A 23,130-nucleotide genomic window follows, 5' to 3' on the forward strand; every position below is an offset into this window, starting at 1 on the left:
AAGAAAATTAATTGTGGTTCGAAATGCTGTAATAGCGATTTCGAATTACTGTCTAGATGATTTCATACACAAATACCTGTGTGGCAGCGAGATATGCGTGGCATACCATACCATCAAATGAAAATACGAGTACAAATAGAATTAGAATTCGAATTCGTTGCCGACTCATATACATGGGCGAAAATATTTCGAATATGTTTTAAAAATAACCAAAGACATTAGAAAGAGATCGCCTATGTACCTATGCATATACATATGTATGTATGTTTAGATCTATGTATCTATGTATGCCATGCGGTAGTGAGACGAAAAGCTCCCCAAATCTACCAAATACCAATGCATATATAAGATATATATGTGTGTATGTATGGTCTGGCTACCTCTTAACATACATACATACATTCACGATGTAGTTTCGAAATAATTTCGAGAATTTTAAAAATAACGCATTCGTTGAAAGTTCGCGTCGCGTCGAATCGAATTGAATCGCATCGCATCGGATCGTCGATTGTCGATTGTGTGGATTGTCGAAAATATCGTATATATCGCCAAGCGGTTATACCAGGCGTGCTAAAATTGATCATTGCGATCTTGCAACTCGGTCGTCTTAGAACACACCTTCATATCGCGATAGAGCCAGCCAGCCAGCCAGCCAGCCAGCCAGCCAATACAGCAGCAGCTCGAGCAAACTCGCGTGTCGAATTTTCTGGATTCTGAATCCAAAAATCTGAAACAGTTATTCCTTGATAGAGTGAGTGTTATCCAGTGAAAGAAAAAAAGCAGTTCATTAACCGGTTCGGGTTATGTAATGAAATTAATTGCTTCCACAAAGGAAGGCGGAAAATTAGCAGGAAATACGGAAAAATTTGATTGAAAATCGAAATTACGTAACGAATACCAACGCCCCATATAGGCACACCATCGCCTATATACATATGTATACACATACATGCATATATACACGTATGGTATATATGTATCGGATCAGTGATCTATATTTAGGCAACAACCCACACAATTCACTTGTTGTCTGTTTATAACAACAACACAAAAACAAGGCCTAATTAACTTTGAGGTGTGAAGCGAAACGAAACGAAATCAAAGGCTCTGCTCCAATATCCAATATCCGGTTACGGTAACCGGGAATTTCGAAACTACGAAACGGGAAAACATGCTCGTATTTGGAAATGAAAATATAATTTCGAAAATTTAACCGCACACACACACACACACACACACATGCACTTTATAATACTATCTGTGTCTGCTGTTGCTGCCGCCGCCGCCACTGCCACTGCCAAAATGGGTCAAAAGCATAAAACCCAAAAAAAAAAAAAATCAGTTTTCGAAAAATATCCAAAAATACTTTTTCCATCTTTAAACCATATGATAATAATTGTTGTCTCTTTTTTTGTGTGCTTTTACAGGGAAGTTTTGGGCTTACGACGCGATTGACATAGAATTTTGAAAAGTCCCAATATAATTTCTCGAGTTTTTAAGTTTAAAAGCGAAATTTAATCAAGATGCCGAAGCCAGCTCCAAACCAGGAGGATGAGGATCCCACTCCATACCTGTTCGTGTCTCTGGAGCAGAGACGTATCGATCAATCGAAACCCTATGACTCGAAGAAGAGTTGCTGGGTGCCCGACGAGAAGGAGGGCTATCTCCTTGGTGAGATCAAGGCCACCAAGGGCGATATCGTCTCCGTCGGCTTGCCTGGTGGAGAGGTAATGACATCATATCCAAACACACAATCATCCCACATTACTACACAAACTCAACGGAAGCTGGAATATTGGTTCTTGGAGTTCGTTCTCATCTTAATTAGGGGGCTGTCTCTCGTCTCGAGTAATGGTTTGTGGGTTGCCCCTTGCCACAACCTTTTTTGGTACTACGAAATTGGCTTTGGTAATGGGTGAACTATTGAAGAGAGACCCCCCCCCCTGAAGAATGAACCCCAAGAATGATGTTGAATCAAAAAAAAAAACAAAATGAAACTATAGATTTATTTCATACACACACACACACTCACTCACATGAATAGGTAAAAGATTTCAAATCCGAGAAGGTGGAGAAAGTCAATCCACCGAAATTCGAAAAACTAGAAGATATGGCCGACATGACCGTGCTGAACACACCCTGCGTGTTGCACAATCTGCGCCAGCGTTACTATGCTAAGCTCATCTACGTAAGTTCCCCACTGTCAGAGACTCACTAATGTATGGGTTTCCTCTTCTTTTCGGTCTCTTCTCTCTCAAAAAAAAAAAAAAACGAACCGCTAACCTAACGCTTAACCAACAACAAAAAATTGTACAAAAAAAAAAATCAACCTAACAATTGGGCGGGAATCGAACAACCACAACAACAAACATAAACTGAACCAAAACTGAACCAAACCAAACCAAACCGAACTGAACGGACAATCGAAATGATAACAGTCCCGAGACTTCAAGAAAGATCAGCTGCAGCAGGTGAACCCTCCAAAATACGAAAAAGCCGAGGATATGTCCAACTTGACATACCTTAACGATGCCTCTGTGCTCCATAACTTGAGACAGAGATACTACCACAAGCTCATCTATGTAAGTAATTGTCGTACCGGTCGTACGGCAATATCGTCTATAAAGAAAGCGTTCCATGTTATCTAACCCCAATGCTTATCAAAACTCACCTACCCTCCTCCAAACTTTTCGAAATTCTATTGATGTTCTATTTGACACAAAAAAAAAACCCCAAAAACAAAGCTTGATGATATCTAATGCAAAACAAAACAAAAAAAAGTTGAATCCTAACATGTACCTGTATGTTGCTCATGATCAAGAAAAAGAACCATAAATATCATACCAAGAAAGCCACCCCACTTATATGTCGAAAACAGAAAGCATAACCCCAGCTAAAAACCCCCATCCCTGTGTTGTTTGCACTAACGTGGCTTCTACTAAACCGAAAGTTGGCCGTCCAGTCAGATGAACCACACACTGGAGACAAAAACGGTTCCTACATGCACCACCACACCCAAATACTACACACTGGAAGCGGAAGCTGAAAATCCACAACAAGATCATCAAATCATTTCCCACACCAAAACCAAAACCAAAACCAAACACACACAAAATGAAAACTTTAAACAAGTATCCAAAAAACAAAACAAAAACCATCGTAGCTAGTTGTTACTTATAATCAAAAGCAAAAAAAACCAAAAACACCAAAAAACTGGTAGACCAAAAGACAAACAAACTGTTACTAAAACACAACCTCTAGCTATAAGAATTTAAATCTTTCTATCTATGGTTAAGGGCTCTCCAAAAAGAGAATAATTCAAAAGACGTACAAAATCTTCTGGAGATGCCCAAAGCCGTCACTAATTTTCCTGATTTAAAGCTAACAAAAGAAAAATCATGGTAGATAAATCACAATATTAATCACAATACTCTGTCCATTCCACTTTCCTGATGCGTGAAAAAAACAGACCTACTCCGGTCTTTTCTGCGTTGCCATCAATCCTTACAAGCGCTACCCCGTGTATACCAACCGTTGCGCTAAGATGTACCGTGGCAAGCGCCGTAATGAGGTGCCACCCCATATTTTCGCCATCTCTGACGGTGCCTACGTCGACATGTTGACCAACCACGTGAATCAATCTATGTTGATCACCGGTGAGTCTGGTGCTGGTAAGACTGAGAACACGAAGAAGGTCATTGCGTACTTCGCCACTGTTGGCGCTTCCACCAAGAAGGAGGATCCCGAAGCGAAGAAGAAGGGATCCCTGGAAGATCAGGTTGTGCAGACCAATCCCGTGCTTGAAGCTTTCGGTAACGCCAAGACCGTGCGTAACGATAACTCCTCTCGTTTCGTAAGTACCTTAGACTAATCTCAACTAATCCTTTATGGAATAGAATATTAAGATATACACTTTCTTGTGTCCCAGGGTAAATTCATCCGTATCCATTTCGGCCCCACTGGCAAGCTGGCTGGTGCTGATATTGAGACCTGTAAGTTGTCATTAAACCCTAAAGACTTCACAACAAATACTTGATATTCGATCTTTATTCCAATTACAGATCTGCTGGAGAAGGCCCGTGTCATCTCCCAGCAGTCCCTGGAGCGATCCTACCACATCTTCTACCAGATCATGTCTGGTTCCGTTGCCGGTGTTAAAGGTATAAAAACGATCAACATTCATTTGAACATCCAACCATTTTCCATCCAGACAATCATCGATCGATCCTCTATATACATATATATATATATATCTGTTTTAGTTGTTGTTTAGGTTCTACACCACACGAACACAAACACACAAACAATCACACAAACACACAAACAATCACACACACATACACACACACAAAAACCATACTGAAAACTGAATAATTGATCTACTTTCTATATACCATCCCATCTGTATTCTCCCATAATGTATCTGTCTAGAAATTTGTCTGTTGAGCGATAACATCTACGATTACCACATTGTCTCCCAGGGCAAGATCAGTGTAGCCAGTATCGATGATTCTGAGGAGTTCAATCTCACAGATGTAATTGTCCCTTCCTTTCAATATTTTGATTCTAAATTTTTCGTTACTTATATTGTTGGCCTAAACCTAGATATTATTATTAATACATATATTTGAGCAATTATTTATCTATTTATTTCTATTGTAGTTGGTTAACTATTATTCTATTCTATATATATATATATATATTTTTTTTTTGCGTATTGCTATATCGTATCGTATATTGTATTGTTGAAAACAATCTTAGGCCACATTCTTTCTGCTGCTTAGCTGAATAGCCGAATACACTCCAAACACCATCCAGAGTTACGGATAATTGGAATTTGTAGAAGGCTTACTTAGAGTAGCGCCCCCATTCCATCCCATCCCAATCCAGATCCATATCTATATCCATTCATCCTGAGTACCCATGTTGTCCACTCATACACGACTCATAACCAGCTGTCGAAGGAAAACATTATTAAATATGTATTTCTCTACCTTTTCCATTCAAATCCCCACAACACAACGCACAAAAAACCCACACTTCATTTAAATCGTATAATGTTTTGTTCGGATATATATCGTATATATGTCATATTATAAAGATTACTGCCTGCTATCGAACAACATTTACGACTATCGCATTGTCTCGCAAGGCAAAACAACCATACCGAGCGTCAACGATGGCGACGAATGGCTCGCCGTGGATGTAAGACCATACAGGACATGGTTTCTTATATGCATACACTACCACAACTACTACCATCCATAATCATAACCCCCTCTCTAACCAGAACCTCTCTCTGGACTTCTCTATTGTTGTGTCATCAATGTTGTATCCCGTACAAAAAAAAAACCAATCAATGTCCTATTCAAAATTCATAACGCTTATCCAATCAATAGCAATAGCCATAGCTATAGCCAGCCAATGCCCAACTAAATTCTAAAAATCTAAAACCTAATTAACTAAAATCCTAAAGAAATATATTCTTAGAAAGTAGAAATTTTAGGTAGGTTTAGGTAGGATATTCCCCGCCCCAAAACCACAGATACACACAGACAGCAGACACACAATCTGAAACACACACAAAAAATACGAGTATTTATGCAGTATCTTTATCTAACATCGCGTAAATAGAAATGGTATTTCTTACCCAACATATTGGTGATTATCCCGGCATATGCCAGGGCAAAACGCGGATACCCGGTGTCAACGATGGTGAAGAATTTGAGTTAACTGACGTAAGTTATGGTGCAGGTCCGTTATGGTGTCTCCCCTCCAAAGTATCGATACCCACACAAAATCCAATGGAACTTTTGTAAAAAGATCTCTTCTCTATCAATTATATATTCTACATTCATTTTTTATGTACACCATTGAAGTTGTTTGACCATTGATCCAAACACGTTCTGATCGATTTCTCTCTCACTCTGCAGTGATGGCTATGATATCTTGTATATATGGTTAACTTTCAAGTGTTATTCCGGAATTATCTTGAGTTATTGCGCTCTCTCTCTCTATCCACCACTGTCTCTATCTATCTCTCTTATTCTATCTATCTTACCAAACCAAATGTAGTTTTTGCACCACCATCCAAAACAACAAAATTCCTGTACCGCCTGTACCATACACTACAGCCGCCGCCACTCTAGTCCCAAGTCCCAAGTCCAAATCCAAATCCAAGTCCAAGTCCCAGCTGGGAGCAGGAAGGATCTCTGTACAGTGCCTTAGTTAACACCAAAATCGTTTATTCACTTGACACCGGGTAGTACTCGTACTGAAAATGCCATGAGATGGCCCGCTCCTGGCTGGGAAAGATTGCACAAGGTTTATTATCCGTATCCAAATCTATTTATGCACAGTTACACACACAAGCACAAACACACACACACACACACACACACAGAACACTTCAACACAGCAAACAGTACAAAAAGATGAGTTAAGAAAACGAACACCACCCCCGCCCCGTACACCGTACACCGTACATATCCCAGACTTAGAGCATAAGTTTTGTTCTTCTCGCTAAACCAAAGAAAACCTTCTCTCCGACTATTGTAAATGTAGACATGTGCTTCCTCTCTGATAACATTTACGACTACTTCAACGTATCCCAGGGTAAAGTTACTGTACCCAGTATCGATGACGGTGAGGAGTTCCAGATGGCAGATGTAAGTGGTCGTCAAACAGATCTACCCACACGCACACTGTACACTGAACACTGAACACCCACAGCCAAAAAAACACACACACACACCCACCAAAAAAACAATCCACCTATGATCTATGAATGCATACGATATCGGTACTGTCTGAACGACAAAAGGAACGAAAAACCTATCCAAAACCGATTGAGCTACTACACTATACCCAGCAACACCAACACCAACACCACCACCACCACCACACACCAACAACAGAAATCTTTTGTGTGTTTATGTGATTTCTTTTCTTACTGTGTTTTCTATATATATATATATAATTTTTTTTTGTGGTTACCCAAGTTTCATATCCGTTTCCTGAGACCTAAATTGGTCTCAGATTCGATGGAATGCCCCAGAAAACAAAGCATCCCTAAAAGGATCGTTACCAGATCGATCTTTATCTTGTACTTAATACGAATGCCCCGACAACGTTGATTCTGGTCTGTCCTCAATATATGTATATTTTGGACTGAACCTTTTTGCCTGGAATGTAAATGCATCATGTTATCCTAAGATATACCTTTATATATACTATAGTTTATAGATATTACCGAGTGTGTGTGTACAGCTCTAGATTTGTATCAGAAACTTACTTTACGTAAGCGTAGCATACAAATCGCCAATTGGACTCGATTGTATCTAAACAAAAAAAATCTTCTTGTGTGTCACGGCCCCAGAGAGACTGGATAGCCGTCTTATGCTCGAACTCAGCACGTGAACCCCCCCAGAAAAAAGCTATTTCTTCATGTGTCTTGTTAGTGTTTAAGCGATAAACTTCACCCCCCCGGCAATCCACGAGTTTCCCAACGATTCCGGAATACTTAAGCCACCTGGTAAACCCATCTATGTATAGTAGCACCCGTAGGTCTTACTAACCCCAGCGCTATTTGATCTATTTTACGCTACCTTTGTGGTACATTTTTAGTGATCTGTTTTAAGCATGTTTCGCATGATACTCTAGACATAAGCTACACTCAAACACAAAAAAAAAGAAAAAAGCTCTAAAAAAAAAAAACAAAAACCAAACAAAAAACCAACAAAAATAATGCTATAAAAATGCCATTAACGAAAACTGATGGACACGAATGTTTCCCGTACTAAAGTCTCACATTTTATTCCACCCAAAATCTTTGATATACAGCAAGCTTTCGATATCCTGGGCTTCACCAAGCAGGAGAAGGAGGATGTCTACAGGATCACCGCCGCCGTCATGCATATGGGTGGCATGAAGTTCAAGCAACGTGGTCGCGAGGAGCAGGCTGAGCAGGACGGTGAGGAGGAGGGTGGCCGTGTGTCGAAGCTGTTCGGCTGCGACCCCACTGAGCTGTACAAGAACTTGCTCAAGCCCCGCATCAAGGTCGGTAACGAGTTCGTCACCCAGGGCCGTAACGTCCAGCAGGTCAGCAACTCGATCGGTGCTCTGTGCAAGGGTGTCTTCGATCGTCTGTTCAAGTGGCTGGTGAAGAAGTGTAACGAGACTCTGGATACCAAGCAGAAGCGTCAACATTTCATTGGTGTGCTGGATATTGCTGGTTTCGAAATCTTCGACGTAAGTATCGGACCGATCAAAAGACTTGGCTGGCCACGAATATGCCATGGGGTTCATTTCGATGGATGCCATGGCAGATTATGGCTAGCTCTATGGCCGTAAAATCCACCTACCATGGCTCATATACATACATATGTACTGTGACTGTGGTTGGGGGGGGATTCACAGCCGACCTGCTAACACGTCTCTCAACAGTTAGTTAGGGGTAATCAGTATGGGTTAGGTGCACTCACTCTTCGCACAAAACACACTCACAGATCACAGAAATCACAGAAAACACAGAAAATCTACACCATCTATACCACTATACCTTCATGGCACCATAGAGTTCTCTCTCTCTCTCTCTCTCTCTCTCTCAAAACGATCACTATAATTGTTCTGTAAATATTCCCACAATATGTATATGCGATGTAGTACAACGGCTTCGAGCAATTGTGTATTAACTTCACCAACGAGAAGTTGCAACAGTTCTTTAACCATATCATGTTCGTCATGGAACAAGAGGAATACAAGAAGGAGGGTATTAACTGGGACTTTATCGATTTCGGTATGGACTTGCTGGCCTGTATCGATCTCATTGAAAAGGTGCTTACAAACAAACAAACAAAAACAACCTTCAATGCAACCATCTCTCTCTTTGTCGATTCTCTATTATTATTCTCTATTTATTTTTCTTTGTGTCTTGTATGTCTCTCAAATGTTATGTTATGCTATGTTATGTTATGTTATGTTTTAGCACCAAAACGAAAAACAAATCAAAATAAGAATTGAAATGAAATGAAATGATATGAAACAATCCATATAAGGGTGTGTTCCTCCAGAGTGATCACAGGTAAACGGAGAATGCAAAATCAGTGTGCAGCGAATGTCAGGGCATCTTATCTTATATCCAGCATCCGCCCCCCCCCAAAAGCACTCTTTGTTAAATGCAAGATATATGTACTCACCTCACCAATTCACTCCACTCCACTCCAATCCAATCCAAAATGTGTACGAAAACCTACCTACAAATAGTACAACGGTTTCGAGCAACTGTGTATTAACTTCACCAACGAGAAGTTGCAACAATTCTTCAACCATCACATGTTCGTTTTGGAGCAAGAAGAATACAAGAGGGAAGGCATCGACTGGGCCTTCATCGATTTCGGTATGGACTTGTTGGCCTGTATCGATTTGATTGAAAAGGTTCGTCTCCTCCCATTCCATTCCATCAACAAAAATGTTTCGCCTACAGCTACAGCTCGTCTTGCTATCAATCAATATCTAGAAGTATAAGTTTTATATTTAAAGAATGCTCAATGCTCCCCTCCATAACTGGCAAATCATCTAGAACTGATGATCCCAGCTGTTGGGGTTCTATATATTATATATTGTTACAGTCATGCGGAGAAGTGCGCCCACAAGCGTTTTCCAACTCCAAAGCACCCACTCTCATATACGTATCTCAATCCCATCGAAAGAAAGATCCAGGGGAATACCAAAACCGTAACTAACACAATGAAACGAAACTGAAATGCATTTCAAGATACCATATACAAGACTAACCATAGCCTATATATTACATGTTACATGTTGTTCCGTTCCGCAATCCAGTACAACGGTTTCGAACAATTATGCATCAATTTCACTAACGAAAAACTGCAACAATTCTTCAACCATCACATGTTCGTTTTGGAACAAGAAGAGTATCAGCGCGAGGGCATCGAATGGACGTTCATTGATTTCGGCATGGATCTGCAAATGTGTATCGATCTGATCGAAAAGGTACAGACACGGCCACAACTATCTTGTCACAGCAGATAGCCCAAGCTGACCACCAACGACACATATGAATATGATTGCCATAAGATGCACCTCCACAAAATCTAATCTAATTTAATTTAATTCAATCTAATCTTATATAATCTGTTATTAACCCCCTTAGTTATAAGATCGCCTAAAGCTATAGCCTAAACAAGCATCAACTCCTAATGCATTTGCATTTAGCGACAAAAATCTAACGACAACTAACGACGGGTAAGTTCTATGTACTAATTGTAGTGTTGCGTCAATTAGTCAATTAGTCACTGTCTAGTTCTAGTTATAGTTCTTAGTTGAGCGTCTTGTGGCTTCAAAAACAACAAAAACAACAACAACAGAACTCAACGTTTTTTTTTAATATGTAATTTTGTTATGCGTGCTTGCTACTAGAGAATCTCTTTTAATAATCCGCTGCACTCGTTTGAAGGGATTAACTAACGTATGGATATTCTTGTGCTATTCTACCAACAGCCTATGGGTATCCTGTCCATCCTGGAGGAGGAGTCTATGTTCCCCAAGGCCACCGATCAGACCTTCTCGGAGAAGCTGACCAATACCCATTTGGGCAAGTCCGCTCCATTCCAGAAGCCAAAGCCCCCAAAGCCCGGCCAGCAGGCAGCCCACTTTGCCATCGGCCATTATGCTGGCTGTGTGTCCTACAACATCACCGGCTGGTTGGAGAAGAACAAGGATCCCCTCAACGACACTGTTGTCGACCAGTTCAAGAAGTCTCAGAACAAGCTGCTGATCGAAATCTTCGCCGATCATCCCGGACAGTCGGGCGGCGGTGAACAGGCCAAGGGCGGTCGTGGCAAGAAGGGCGGTGGCTTCGCTACCGTCTCGTCTGCCTACAAGGAGCAGTTGAACAGCTTGATGGCAATTCTGCGCTCGACACAGCCTCACTTTGTCCGTTGCATCATTCCCAACGAGATGAAGCAGCCTGGTCTGGTTGATGCTCACTTGGTCATGCACCAGCTGACTTGTAACGGTGTGCTTGAAGGTATCCGTATTTGCCGTAAGGGCTTCCCCAACAGGATGGTCTATCCCGACTTCAAGATGCGGTAAGTTGGTCTTGGACACTGCCTTAAGCACTTTGAGCACCTGCTCTTACACCTAGACATAAACATAGATTCAGTTAGCTTATATCTTACATATATACTCTGTAATAATCTATAGAAGTCACTCTGTACATACACTAGGGGATAGGATACCTTAGCTTAGATACCTTGGACTCCTACTCTTAGTTACTTAATCTATAATTAACTTGTAAATTATTCAACTATAGTTACATGATTCTGGCCCCAGCCGTCATGACAGCCGAAAAGTTGGCCAAGAATGCGGCCGGAAAGTGTCTGGAAGCCGTCGGACTGGATCCCGATATGTATCGCATTGGTCACACCAAGGCACGCATACAACTTCCCATCTTATGTCCTTTATTAGTCCTCTTGTATATCCAAGCCGAAGAATGTCCTGCCATTCCAATTGTATCTCTCTCTCTCTCTCTCTTTTAATTCCCCCCGTCACATGTATTACCTCTTTGTATGTACCATGTACCAGAAAAGTTCCAGCTACCATAATTTGTCAGTGCTCCAGTTGCAGTTCCAGTGCTGTGCCTATGTTAGGTGTATCTCGTATCTCCATATCACAATTCTGTGCACGATGATCTGTACCTGTATCTGAATCTGTTTTCTTTTTGTTACATCTCAAATCAAATCAAATCAACACCGAAATTCTACATTCCGACAGGTACCAAATTCTGAACCCCCGCGGCATTAAGGATCTCGAAGATCCCAAGAAAGCCTCCAAGGTTCTGCTTGAGTCCACCGAACTGAACGAAGACCTTTACCGTCTGGGCCATACCAAGGCATGAATAAGTTCCCCACTTTAATTGAAAACTCTTAATCTGGCCAATTTCGAATTTGAAATTTATTTAAAAAAGTATTCTACAAACACTTATGAGTGGTTGGCTCACAACACTGTACTCGTATTTCTGTGTAGTCAATAATCTTTCATTGGGGTGAAGTGGGATGCTCGAGAAACCTCTACGAGAGAGCAGCTCCCGATCCGCCCATACACCACTATACACACTCCACACGCACAAACACACACACACAACAAAACTACAAAAAGTACAAAAAGAGTGGACACAACTGTACCGATTGGGTGCATTTCTTTCAATTGATCTACTCCGTATTACAGCTATCAAATTCTGAATCCAGCTGGCATTGTTGGCGTCGAGGATGCCAAGAAGTGTGGCAGCATACTTTTGGAGTCCACCGGACTGGATCCCGATATGTACCGCATTGGACACACTAAGGCAGAGTCACGTTCTGATCTATCCGAATTATGCTCATGCATTTTGCGAACCACCTCTCTTTGAACTCTATTCTATCTATCTTTCTGATTCCCCCCACCACCACAAACAAGTAGTTTTGATATTTCTATCTACTCTATATCCCCCCCACCAAACACTTGAGAAGCATCAAGTGCTCGATCTCTCTCTATTCAATTGACATTCACTCGTATATCAAAGGCCACGTACAGAGGCCATACGAGTCTCAAATTACAAAACAAAACAAACCAAAACCAATCACAGATTTCAGGCGTCCTTTAGGAAAACAGTCACAGAACTTTGCTAGGGGCGCTACTTTCCAGTTCCAGTTCACTTTTGTATGATCCCCCCGATCCCCCTTTAAAAATCCACCTACACAAAACATAGATACACACACACACACAGACACAAATGTATCCCCCCCAGCATGGGCTCGAAAGTTTATTGTAGAATTTTCCTGAATTTTTTGAAAGATGATTTTTTATTATTCGATTTAAGATCAACTGTAAATAACCATAGAACGTAAGCTAGACATACTAAACCGCCTAGTTAGATCAAGTGTCTATCTACGTATACTGTAGCATCATTTATTGTTTGATTTGACTGACCTCACCATATATATATATATGTACGTTATACGTGAACATGCAGCTACCAAATCCTGAACCCCAAGGGTATCAAGGGTATTGAGGATCCCAAGAAATGCACGAAGGTCCTCATCGAATCGACCGAGTTGGCCGAAGACCAATACCGTTTGGGTAACACAAAGGCACGCACAACCAACTATTCTCTACACTTCAAAAAATACTTCAAAAATATACACTTTTGTCTATGGCTCTGAAAACTGATGACCAGGCGCACATACAACAACAGCACACAAACAAACACACACACACCCACTCACACACACAATATTATTGCACTTGCACCTCATCAACACACATGCAGAATCGAACCTGGTTTGGGTACAAAAACCAAGCAAAAAGCTTAGACATATCTGAACCAGGAATGATCTGTGTGCGCATGTATCATGTATCTCTTCTCAGTAAATCTTCTTTCTATTTCACTGATTGTGGCCTGAAACTAGTATATAAGCAACAAGGACACATAGCCCTGCAAATTCCCAACCGCACTCCATTCTGAAACCTTTACAAAAAAGGAAATAGAAGCGACACCCATACCCATACCTACACCCAATTTCCTAACGATTGGTGTTAGATCCTTGTGGTGGACGTAACTCTACTATTCCCTAGTCTGTAGTTAATAAACCTAACCAAAATTTAGTTAGTATTTATGCACCACTACTCGTATTAACCCATTCGTTTGAATACAAATTAATGCAACATTAAAACTACAAAACTCCATACAGCTACAAGATCATGTGCCCCAAGCAATTGCAGGGCGTTGACAAAGACAAAAAGGCCACTGATATTATCATTAAGTTTATCGATCTGCCAGAAGATCAATACCGTTTGGGTAACACAAAGGTATATGCCAGACAATATATCTCTCTCACACACACACACACACACACACATCTTGTGCACTTCTATCCCGCTTTTACCTCCTGGAATTAGCCCTGCGCCAGCCTATCTCTGACCCAACACCGGACAATCCACATCCATGTCAGCTGCTAGTACACAGCTCTCTTGTCGAGGTGTTGGGTCTGAGTGTGGCCTGGTCTAGGCTTCTGATCTCGAGGCCACACACATATGCTTAGTCCAAAGCTCTGAGTGTCTCCAACTGCAATCCGTGTCCACATCTGCATCTGTGTCATCATCTGCATCAATGTTTACTTACCCTCATCTGCATCTATTTACTAAGATCTCTCTCTCTATATAGTCGTAGTCGTAAATGTATGTGTGGTTTGTCTTGTTATTGTCTTGTCGTTTTGTCGTTTTGTCGTTTTTCCTGTATTATGTATTACCTGTGTTGCTGTTCAAACCATCCATCCTCTATCTATCCCAGTTCAACCTGTCCAAAAGTGTTTTTGAAGAATCGCTTAAGCAATACAAAAAAAAAAAACAAACAAAAGAAGATCCTGAATTGTCCGCGAGGTCAGTTCGGGGTCTGCTTAGTGCACGCGCTCTTCGATCGATAGAAACCACAGAAAACTAACCTATTATCTTCCATTCCCACACACACAAACAAAAATCAAATTTACCATAAATAGGTGTTCTTCCGCGCCGGTGTCCTGGGTCAGATGGAGGAGTTCCGTGATGAGCGTCTGGGCAAGATCATGTCCTGGATGCAGGCATGGGCTCGTGGTTACCTGTCCCGCAGGGGCTTCAAGAAGCTCCAGGAACAGCGCGTCGCCCTCAAGGTTGTCCAGCGCAATCTGCGCAAGTACCTGCAGCTCCGTACCTGGCCATGGTACAAACTGTGGCAGAAGGTCAAGCCCCTCCTCAACGTCAGCCGTATCGAGGATGAGATTGCCGTGAGTACAAAAAACGATGTCTCTTTATTTTAGCCCCCCATCCTCAGTGCTGTTGTGGTTCGACTGCTCCGAGGAATAATGGCTTGTGTTTGAACTTGGCCAAAAACAGTTGCCAGTGACAATCATCGTGTAGCGAGTAGCCCTGGCATGTCCATTCCATTCGGCTCTTCCGCGCCTTCTCTCTCTCTCATTGTCTGGGGTAATTGGATGAGTCGCAGCAGCTGCACACCCATCAAATCACCATCTCTAAATCTTATTTTAGCCAATCGCCATAAACATTGTGTGTTGTTATGCCGAGGCGAAATTCTTGCGCTTAATTAAGCACACACAACTTAATACCTGCAGCTCGGACATGCAACCCACCAGCCACCCGCCAGCCACCCACCCACTCACAGCTGCCCGAACATATCGATCGATACGATCTGATTCCTAATACCCAAAAATAGATGCTGTCATAATCTAGGCACTTTAGAGCAACAGCTCCTCAGCTCCTGCTGTTTACCACCCCTGCCTGCCAAAAGTGAAAAAAAGTTTCGCTGGAATCCAACAAATGCCCAGCCACATATGTACATGTGTGCATATATATATACGATACATATGTAGCTTCTTGTACATATACATATATTTTGTACAGAATTATGAATTACACTCTGGTCTATTCTCGGCCCTGCCACATAGCTCAATTTTTTGTTTTTAAAGAGCCACAATTAGTTTGCCAATTAGCTTGCTAATTAAATAATAAAAAATCCCAAGAGCCAATCCCTAGCGCCAAGTATAGTTCCCTTCCCGATCACGATCACGATGAGTAATTATGTACACAGAATCATCGTACATAGATGAGACGTTGTATACAATCCACAGATTGTACAATTTATGTATATATAGATTGGGGTAGAGTGGGTTGGCTTTTTGGGTGTAGATGGTGTACACCTGCTGGCCCGCCGCACAAGTGCGAATTGATAGGCCCCAGAGGCTGGCAATTTCTGAATTATGATGGCCTGCCTGCCTCCTCATAGCCAAGGCGATTACACACACTCGCACACACATGCCACGCCATGCCATGCCATGCCATGCCACACAGTGGCAGCTGCTGCCGCTGCCGCTGCTGCTGTTGCTCTGCTCTGGGTATTGCGTGTGATGGGGCGTTTTTGCTAATTTTATAGCCAAGTGGCCCAGTGCATTCGTGGCAGCCATTCCAGTTGTGTTTGACCAGTCGCCGTCGCGGTAACGCGTACCACAAAACGAACCCCCGAAACGAAGCCAAGCACAAAAGCGCATAACTACTCTTAATCGTAGCATAAGCAGAGTGCCCAAGAGTCTAAAGTGAATAACTAGCAATGGCCGATGAAAAGAAAACCAAGAAAACGAAAAAATCCAGCGAAGCCACCACACCCAGTGCCAGTGAGGAGCCAGCAGCTGCCGCAGCAGCCGCAGAAGCAGCTCCTTCCACAGATAGTGCCGAGGCAGCTGCTCCTGCTGCAGTTGAACCCACGCCAGTCGAACCACAAGCCCAGCCAGAGGCTGCGATCAGCAGTGATAGTGGCACTGCCTTTACTAACCCAACCAATGCCTCTAATGACTTACAGCGTCTGGAGGAGAAGGCCAAGAAGGCTGAGGAACTGCACGCCGCTGAAGTGAAAGTGCGCAAGGAGCTGGAGGTGCTCAACGCCAAGCTGTTGGCTGAGAAGACCGCCCTGCTGGACTCCCTGTCCGGCGAGAAGGGTGCCCTGCAGGACTACCAGGAGCGCAACTCCAAGCTGCAGGCCCAGAAGAACGACCTCGAGAACCAGCTGCGCGTAAGTACCAAGACACCAACACTCATCACCCATCAATAGCCATATCCATAGGCATAGCATAGGCATAGCCAATCCAATGATGGCATCAATCCAAAATCGGCAAACACAAAATTGATCATGTGAAATCGGGCGTGAAAGTTGCTCTCGACTATTTCGAGCCAATTGCGCAGATTGCTAATTTTGGAATGGGCCAATCATCACATCACTTTACCCACCCGCTCATCCATACTCTCTCGCTCTCTCTCTGTATGTTGCCATCTATAGGACATCCAAGAGCGCCTGACTCAGGAGGAAGATGCCCGCAACCAGCTGTTCCAGCAGAAGAAGAAGGCCGACCAGGAGATCTCTGGCCTGAAGAAGGACATCGAGGATCTGGAGCTGAACATCCAGAAGGCCGAGCAGGACAAGGCCACCAAGGATCACCAGATCCGCAACTTGAACGATGAGATCGCCCACCAGGATGAGCTCATCAACAAGCTGAACAAGGAGAAGAAGATGCAGGGTGAGACCAACCAGAAGACCGGTGAGGAGCTGCAGTCCGCCGAGGACAAGATCAACCACTTGAACAAGGTTAAGGCCAAGCTCGAGCAGACCCTCGATGAGCTCGAGGACTCGCTGGAGCGCGAGAAGAAGGTCCGCGGCGATGTTGAGAAGGGCAAGCGCAAGGTTGAGGGAGACCTCAAGCTCACCCAGGAGGCTGTCGCCGATCTGGAGCGCAACAAGAAGGAGCTCGAGCAGACCATCCAGCGCAAGGACAAGGAGCTGTCCTCCATCACCGCCAAGCTGGAAGATGAGCAGGTCGTCGTTGGCAAGCACCAGCGCCAGATCAAGGAGCTGCAGGCCCGCATCGAGGAGCTGGAGGAGGAGGTCGAGGCCGAGCGTCAGGCCCGCGCCAAGGCTGAGAAGCAGCGCGCCGATCTTGCCCGCGAACTCGAGGAATTGGGCGAGCGTCTGGAGGAGGCTGGCGGTGCCACCTCTGCCCAGATTGAGCTCAACAAGAAACGCGAGGCTGAGCTGAGCAAGCTCCGTCGCGATCTTGAGGAGGCCAACATCCAGCACGAATCCACCCTGGCTAACCTGCGCAAGAAGCACAACGATGCCGTTGCCGAGATGGCCGAACAGGTCGATCAGCTCAACAAGCTGAAGGCTAAGTAAGTACCCATCAAATCTATCGTAGAATTTCGCCAGCTTTTTTCAGATGCAACTATTGAGACGTACTGAGCGATCGTTCTCGCTCGCTCGCTCACTACCCGGGATAGGGATAGAGAGTCGCCTTTAACTTCAATTGATCTCTTGCTCTTTTTTCACATTTGATATCTAGGGCCGAGCACGATCGCCAGACTTGCCACAACGAGCTGAATCAGACTCGTACCGCCTGCGATCAGTTGGGTCGCGATAAGGTAATATGTCGCGATCGCAAGCACCCAACAAACCCTCTGGGGTTGGGTTGGGTGCCTTATGGTCCACACATGTCCGAAATAAGAGTACACACAGAAACCACCACTGAACACTGAACACGCATGTTCCAACCAAAAGCTCCACACAACTACGTACAAGAAACAACGTCTGTGTGATCCACTGTCTCTCTCTCTCTCTCTCTATATATATGTATAACAAAAGAAAAAGAAAAGGTCTCTTAATAGGATATACGACTCTGATTCGAATTCGGACTGCGATCAGTTTGCAGCTCGCTCGCTTCTCGCCTCCGCCTCTCTTTCTATCTGTATATCCCACACAAACAAGAACTAACCCGTGAAAAACCATTTGTGTCTACTCTATCTATCTGTTTAAACCAGGGCTGAGAAGGAGAAGAACGAGTACTACGGCCAGTTGAACGATCTGCGCTCCGGTGTTGACCACATTACCAACGAGAAGGTATTCAAATTGATTCTTTCCTTTGCTCGCTCTCTCATCGATTGCCGCTGTAAATTAAATGCTGAAAGTTCTATATTCTATTTGCCACGAAAACTTGTGTATAGTCAACGAAAAAAAAAAACCTCGAAGAACCCCTGTAAAAATATATTAAAACGACCCCCAAAAACTAAAGTAATCTGCCCGCTTGAAGTACTAAAACCCCTTTGTACAGAAACCACCTTACACGAAAACCAATGTGCACACCACTCAAAACAAGAGAAAAAAAACCCACACAAACCCGAGACTAAACAAAAAACCCCATTTTTGGTTCTATAGGCTGCCCAGGAGAAGATCGCCAAGCAGCTGCAGCACACCCTCAACGAGGTGCAGTCCAAATTGGATGAGACCAACAGGACCCTCAACGACTTCGATGCCAGCAAGAAGAAGCTGTCCATTGAGAACTCGGACCTGCTCCGCCAGTTGGAGGAGGCCGAGTCCCAGGTGTCTCAGCTCTCCAAGATCAAGATCTCCCTGACCACCCAGCTGGAGGATACCAAGCGTCTCGCCGACGAGGAGTCCCGCGAGCGTGCCACCCTTTTGGGCAAGTTCCGCAACCTGGAGCACGACCTCGACAACCTGCGCGAACAGGTTGAGGAGGAGGCCGAGGGCAAGGCTGATCTGCAGCGTCAATTGAGCAAGGCCAACGCCGAGTCCCAGATCTGGCGCAGCAAGTACGAGTCCGATGGTGTTGCCCGCTCTGAGGAGCTGGAGGAGGCCAAGCGCAAGCTGCAGGCCCGTCTCGCCGAGGCTGAGGAGACCATCGAGTCCCTTAACCAGAAGTGCATTGGCCTGGAGAAGACCAAGCAGCGTCTGTCCACCGAAGTTGAGGATCTCCAGCTGGAGGTCGACCGTGCCAACGCCATTGCCAATGCCGCCGAGAAGAAGCAGAAGGCTTTCGACAAGATCATCGGCGAGTGGAAGCTCAAGGTCGACGATTTGGCCGCTGAGCTCGATGCCTCCCAGAAGGAGTGCCGCAACTACTCCACTGAACTGTTCCGTCTGAAGGGTGCCTACGAGGAGGGCCAGGAGCAGCTGGAGGCTGTGCGTCGTGAGAACAAGAACTTGGCTGATGAGGTCAAGGATCTGCTCGACCAGATCGGTGAGGGTGGCCGGAACATCCATGAGATTGAGAAGGCACGCAAGCGTCTGGAAGCCGAGAAGGACGAACTCCAGGCCGCTTTGGAGGAGGCTGAGGCTGCCCTCGAGCAGGAGGAGAACAAGGTGCTGCGCGCCCAGCTGGAGCTGTCCCAGGTCCGCCAGGAGATCGATCGCCGCATCCAGGAGAAGGAAGAGGAATTCGAGAATACCCGCAAGAACCACCAGCGCGCCTTGGACTCCATGCAAGCCTCCCTCGAGGCTGAGGCCAAGGGCAAGGCTGAGGCCCTGCGCATGAAGAAGAAGCTGGAGGCTGACATTAACGAGCTGGAGATTGCTCTGGATCATGCCAACAAGGTGGGTTCAAACACCAAATCTCTCTCTCTCCCTCTCTATCTTTGAAACCATACTAATTCCAAATCGATTCTTTCGCTTTCCTTATGCGCAGGCTAACGCCGAGGCCCAGAAGAACATCAAGCGTTACCAGCAACAGCTTAAGGACATCCAGACCGCCCTTGAGGAGGAGCAGCGCGCCCGTGACGATGCCCGTGAACAGCTGGGTATCTCTGAGCGTCGTGCCAACGCTCTCCAGAACGAACTGGAGGAGTCTCGCACTCTGTTGGAGCAGGCCGATCGCGGCCGTCGCCAGGCCGAGCAGGAGCTGGCCGATGCCCACGAACAGCTGAACGAGGTGTCCGCCCAGAACGCCTCCATCTCCGCTGCCAAGAGGAAGCTCGAGTCTGAGCTGCAGACCCTGCACTCCGACCTGGATGAGCTCCTGAACGAAGCCAAGAACTCCGAGGAGAAGGCCAAGAAGGCTATGGTTGATGCCGCCCGTCTGGCCGATGAGCTCCGCGCTGAGCAGGATCATGCCCAGACCCAGGAGAAATTGAGGAAGGCCCTTGAGCAGCAGATCAAGGAACTGCAGGTCCGTCTGGATGAGGCTGAGGCCAACGCCCTTAAGGGCGGCAAGAAGGCCATCCAGAAGTTGGAGCAGCGCGTCCGCGAGCTCGAGAACGAGCTTGATGGTGAGCAGAGGAGACACGCCGATGCCCAGAAGAACTTGCGCAAGAGCGAGCGTCGCATCAAGGAGCTGAGCTTCCAGTCCGAGGAGGACCGCAAGAACCACGAGCGCATGCAGGATCTGGTCGACAAGCTGCAACAGAAGATCAAGACATACAAGAGGCAGATCGAGGAGGCCGAGGAAATCGCCGCCCTCAACCTGGCCAAATTCCGCAAGGCTCAGCAGGAGCTTGAGGAGGCCGAGGAGCGTGCCGATCTGGCCGAGCAGGCCATCAGCAAATTCCGCGCCAAGGGACGTGCCGGTTCTGTCGGTCGTGGTGCCAGCCCAGCGGTAAGTTCTCTTAACCCAATCCATATACCTACATTGACCATTGACGACCCTCTGACCCTAAACAACCCAATACCATCTTAACAAAAAAAAAAAAAACCCATTGAAACTTCTCTCACTCGACCAGTGTACACTGAGCTACCATTGTGCTTTGAATAGCCATCACATATCACTCTCTCTTTCTCTCTCAATCGATTGATCGGTTTGAATAATGTGTATAAATATATTCTTCCCCTTTCATATATTGCGCGATACGCTCTGCTTCTTCGTCACTGCTCGACCAAATTAAAAAAAAAAAAAAGATTTAAATTTGAGGCACAACCACCACGAGAAAATAAAACCAAAAAAATTTCTATATAGCGATCCAATATTGGTTCATTTACGATAATGAGAGAACAAAAACATGCAAAGAGAATTATAGCTTATAAGAATTATTATAAAATAAATACTAAAATAATAATATAGATGCATCATACGACATTCGCTAGATGAGAAAATATCTAATTAGAGGCAACCAGAACCCAACCAATCCAATAAATCAATCAACCACAGAAAAAAGGCAAAGGATCAATCGAAAGATCATCGAATCTCAAATCACGTACCAACCAAAAATGCGTTCATTTTGACAGAAAAGAAAGAAAAAGCTACAAAAAAAGAAAAGAACAAGAAATAGTTAAAAGCAGCTTAATCAATCGACTTTGCTTATACTCTACAACCATTCTGCATACAAATATACAAAAGAAAAAGCACACATTATTCTTCCACTATATTATTAAAACACACAAAATATCAAATGTATTTGTACATGTGTACTGCAGCCGACAGCGTCCAAGGGTGGCCGCCAAAGGGGCGCGCTGCTGGAGCAGTAGAAACTTTCTTGAAACATTTGTAAGTGGGACGTGTTCGTTCTCGTTCTCGTTCTCTCTCGCTCGTTCACGTCTTGTCTTGTTCTCGTTGTGTCGAAACTCCCAAACCCAAAAAAAATATACACACAACAAACCCTCCCACAGTCAGACGCAGCTCATTACGTGCTCTCTCGCTCATTCGTTCGTACGTTCAATCTCATTCGTTACGTTTTGTCGTCGTTCGTCAGGCGCTATCTCGTTCATACTCGTTACTCGTCTTCGTTCATTTCCCCGTTATGACACTCGCTCGGCGAGCGCACTTACGTACAGTCGTCACTACAATTGTTGTATTACTCTCCTCTCTCCTCCGGCCGGCCCACTACATAACGTGCTGGCAGGCGATTCGTTCGTTCTCGTTCTCTCCCGATCAGTTTGTCCAACTTGGAGACTTGTCCAGCCAACGCCACCCCACCCCACACCCAAACCTCAGCATGATTCAATAATACCATTTATTTGGAGCTTAAAACTAATTCGAATTTATCTTTCTCTTCCTTAGCCCCGTGCGACGTCCGTTCGGCCACAATTCGACGGATTGGCTTTCCCACCAAGATTCGACCTTAACCCTGAAAACGAATTCTAAATGCCATTTCATTTTTTAATTTATTTTAAATGATATTTCATAATGATTATGTTTATGATTTTAATTTAATTTCTTAATTTAAAAACAAAAATAATAAAACTATAACAAAATATATATCGAAAACGACGGGAGGCAAACAACAACCAAATGCACTTAGGCAAAAGAACAAAAACCAAATAACAGCAACATCAACATCAAACAACAACAACAACAACAAAAACTAAAAAGAACAATCGATTACGATCGATAACAGACATAAGTCCTTTGTGTAGCATCACTGGGTATGTCAGGCTATTGTGTAAGCGCGACATTTGCTCCGGGACACTGCTCGCGAGACCTGTATTTGTATTTGTATTTATATATTTTTATACAACTTTCGAAATGCATTCAACCAACAACCATCATCATGAGAAAGATCTTGAAACGATAGCCCCGTCAAAGCGTCAAAGCTTCAAAGGCCCCGCAGGAGTGTCCGCCAGGAAATGTCGCCCACTGTTCGAATATTGTTCAATATTGTATATGTATTCTCAATATTTGTTATACGGACTAGACAGACTGACCGTATACACATAATTGCTATACACTGCGCTTATGTTTATGTTTAATTTTTTATTTTATCATAGAATGATAATGAGAAAAGATCATCACTCGACACTTAATGAAAAGTATA

At 44.2% G+C, this 23,130-nt stretch overlaps 2 protein-coding genes across 28 annotated transcripts in view; one reads left to right on the forward strand and one right to left on the reverse strand.

The window, feature by feature from the left end:
• Positions 1-23,130, reverse strand: part of LOC111077927 (degenerin del-1) — a 72,026-nt gene that overhangs the window by 11,015 nt on the left and 37,881 nt on the right. The window lies entirely within an intron of this gene.
• Positions 737-22,537, forward strand: LOC111077915 (myosin heavy chain, muscle). 24 transcript variants are annotated; one of them, XM_022372409.2, is made up of 18 exons: positions 737-751; positions 1,428-1,727; positions 2,045-2,188; positions 3,470-3,853; positions 3,929-3,992; positions 4,062-4,160; positions 4,432-4,535; positions 7,843-8,250; positions 9,844-10,014; positions 10,522-11,111; positions 13,752-13,869; positions 14,556-14,819; positions 16,406-16,615; positions 16,880-17,766; positions 18,412-18,490; positions 18,806-19,981; positions 20,073-20,978; positions 22,377-22,537. In XM_022372409.2, exons 2-18 carry the CDS (start codon positions 1,524-1,526, stop codon positions 22,458-22,460), a joined length of 5,892 nt encoding a protein of 1,963 aa, XP_022228101.2. In that variant the 5' UTR covers positions 737-751; positions 1,428-1,523; the 3' UTR covers positions 22,461-22,537. The 24 variants fall into 24 exon arrangements, with proteins under 24 accessions (XP_022228101.2, XP_022228105.2, XP_022228106.2 ...); XM_022372413.2 differs by lacking the exons at positions 737-751; positions 2,045-2,188; positions 9,844-10,014; positions 13,752-13,869 and adding exons at positions 2,439-2,582; positions 9,265-9,435; positions 13,034-13,151; positions 21,794-21,863; XM_022372414.2 differs by lacking the exons at positions 737-751; positions 2,045-2,188; positions 9,844-10,014 and adding exons at positions 2,439-2,582; positions 9,265-9,435; positions 21,794-21,863.

The sequence above is a fragment of the Drosophila obscura genome, unplaced genomic scaffold (assembly GCF_018151105.1).
Source record: "Drosophila obscura isolate BZ-5 IFL unplaced genomic scaffold, ASM1815110v1 contig_200, whole genome shotgun sequence".
In the NCBI taxonomy this organism is placed as follows: domain Eukaryota; kingdom Metazoa; phylum Arthropoda; class Insecta; order Diptera; family Drosophilidae; genus Drosophila; species Drosophila obscura.

Bases quoted from the DNA above. Each gene is read 5' to 3' on its own strand.
- LOC111077915 (XM_022372409.2), top strand. From the start codon at position 1,524: ATGCCGAAGCCAGCTCCAAACCAGGAGGATGAGGATCCCACTCCATAC. The intron at 1,728-2,044 runs GTAATGACATCA...TCACATGAATAG, and splicing joins TCGGCTTGCCTGGTGGAGAG to GTAAAAGATTTCAAATCCGA. The intron at 13,870-14,555 runs GTATATGCCAGA...TACCATAAATAG, and splicing joins ACCGTTTGGGTAACACAAAG to GTGTTCTTCCGCGCCGGTGT.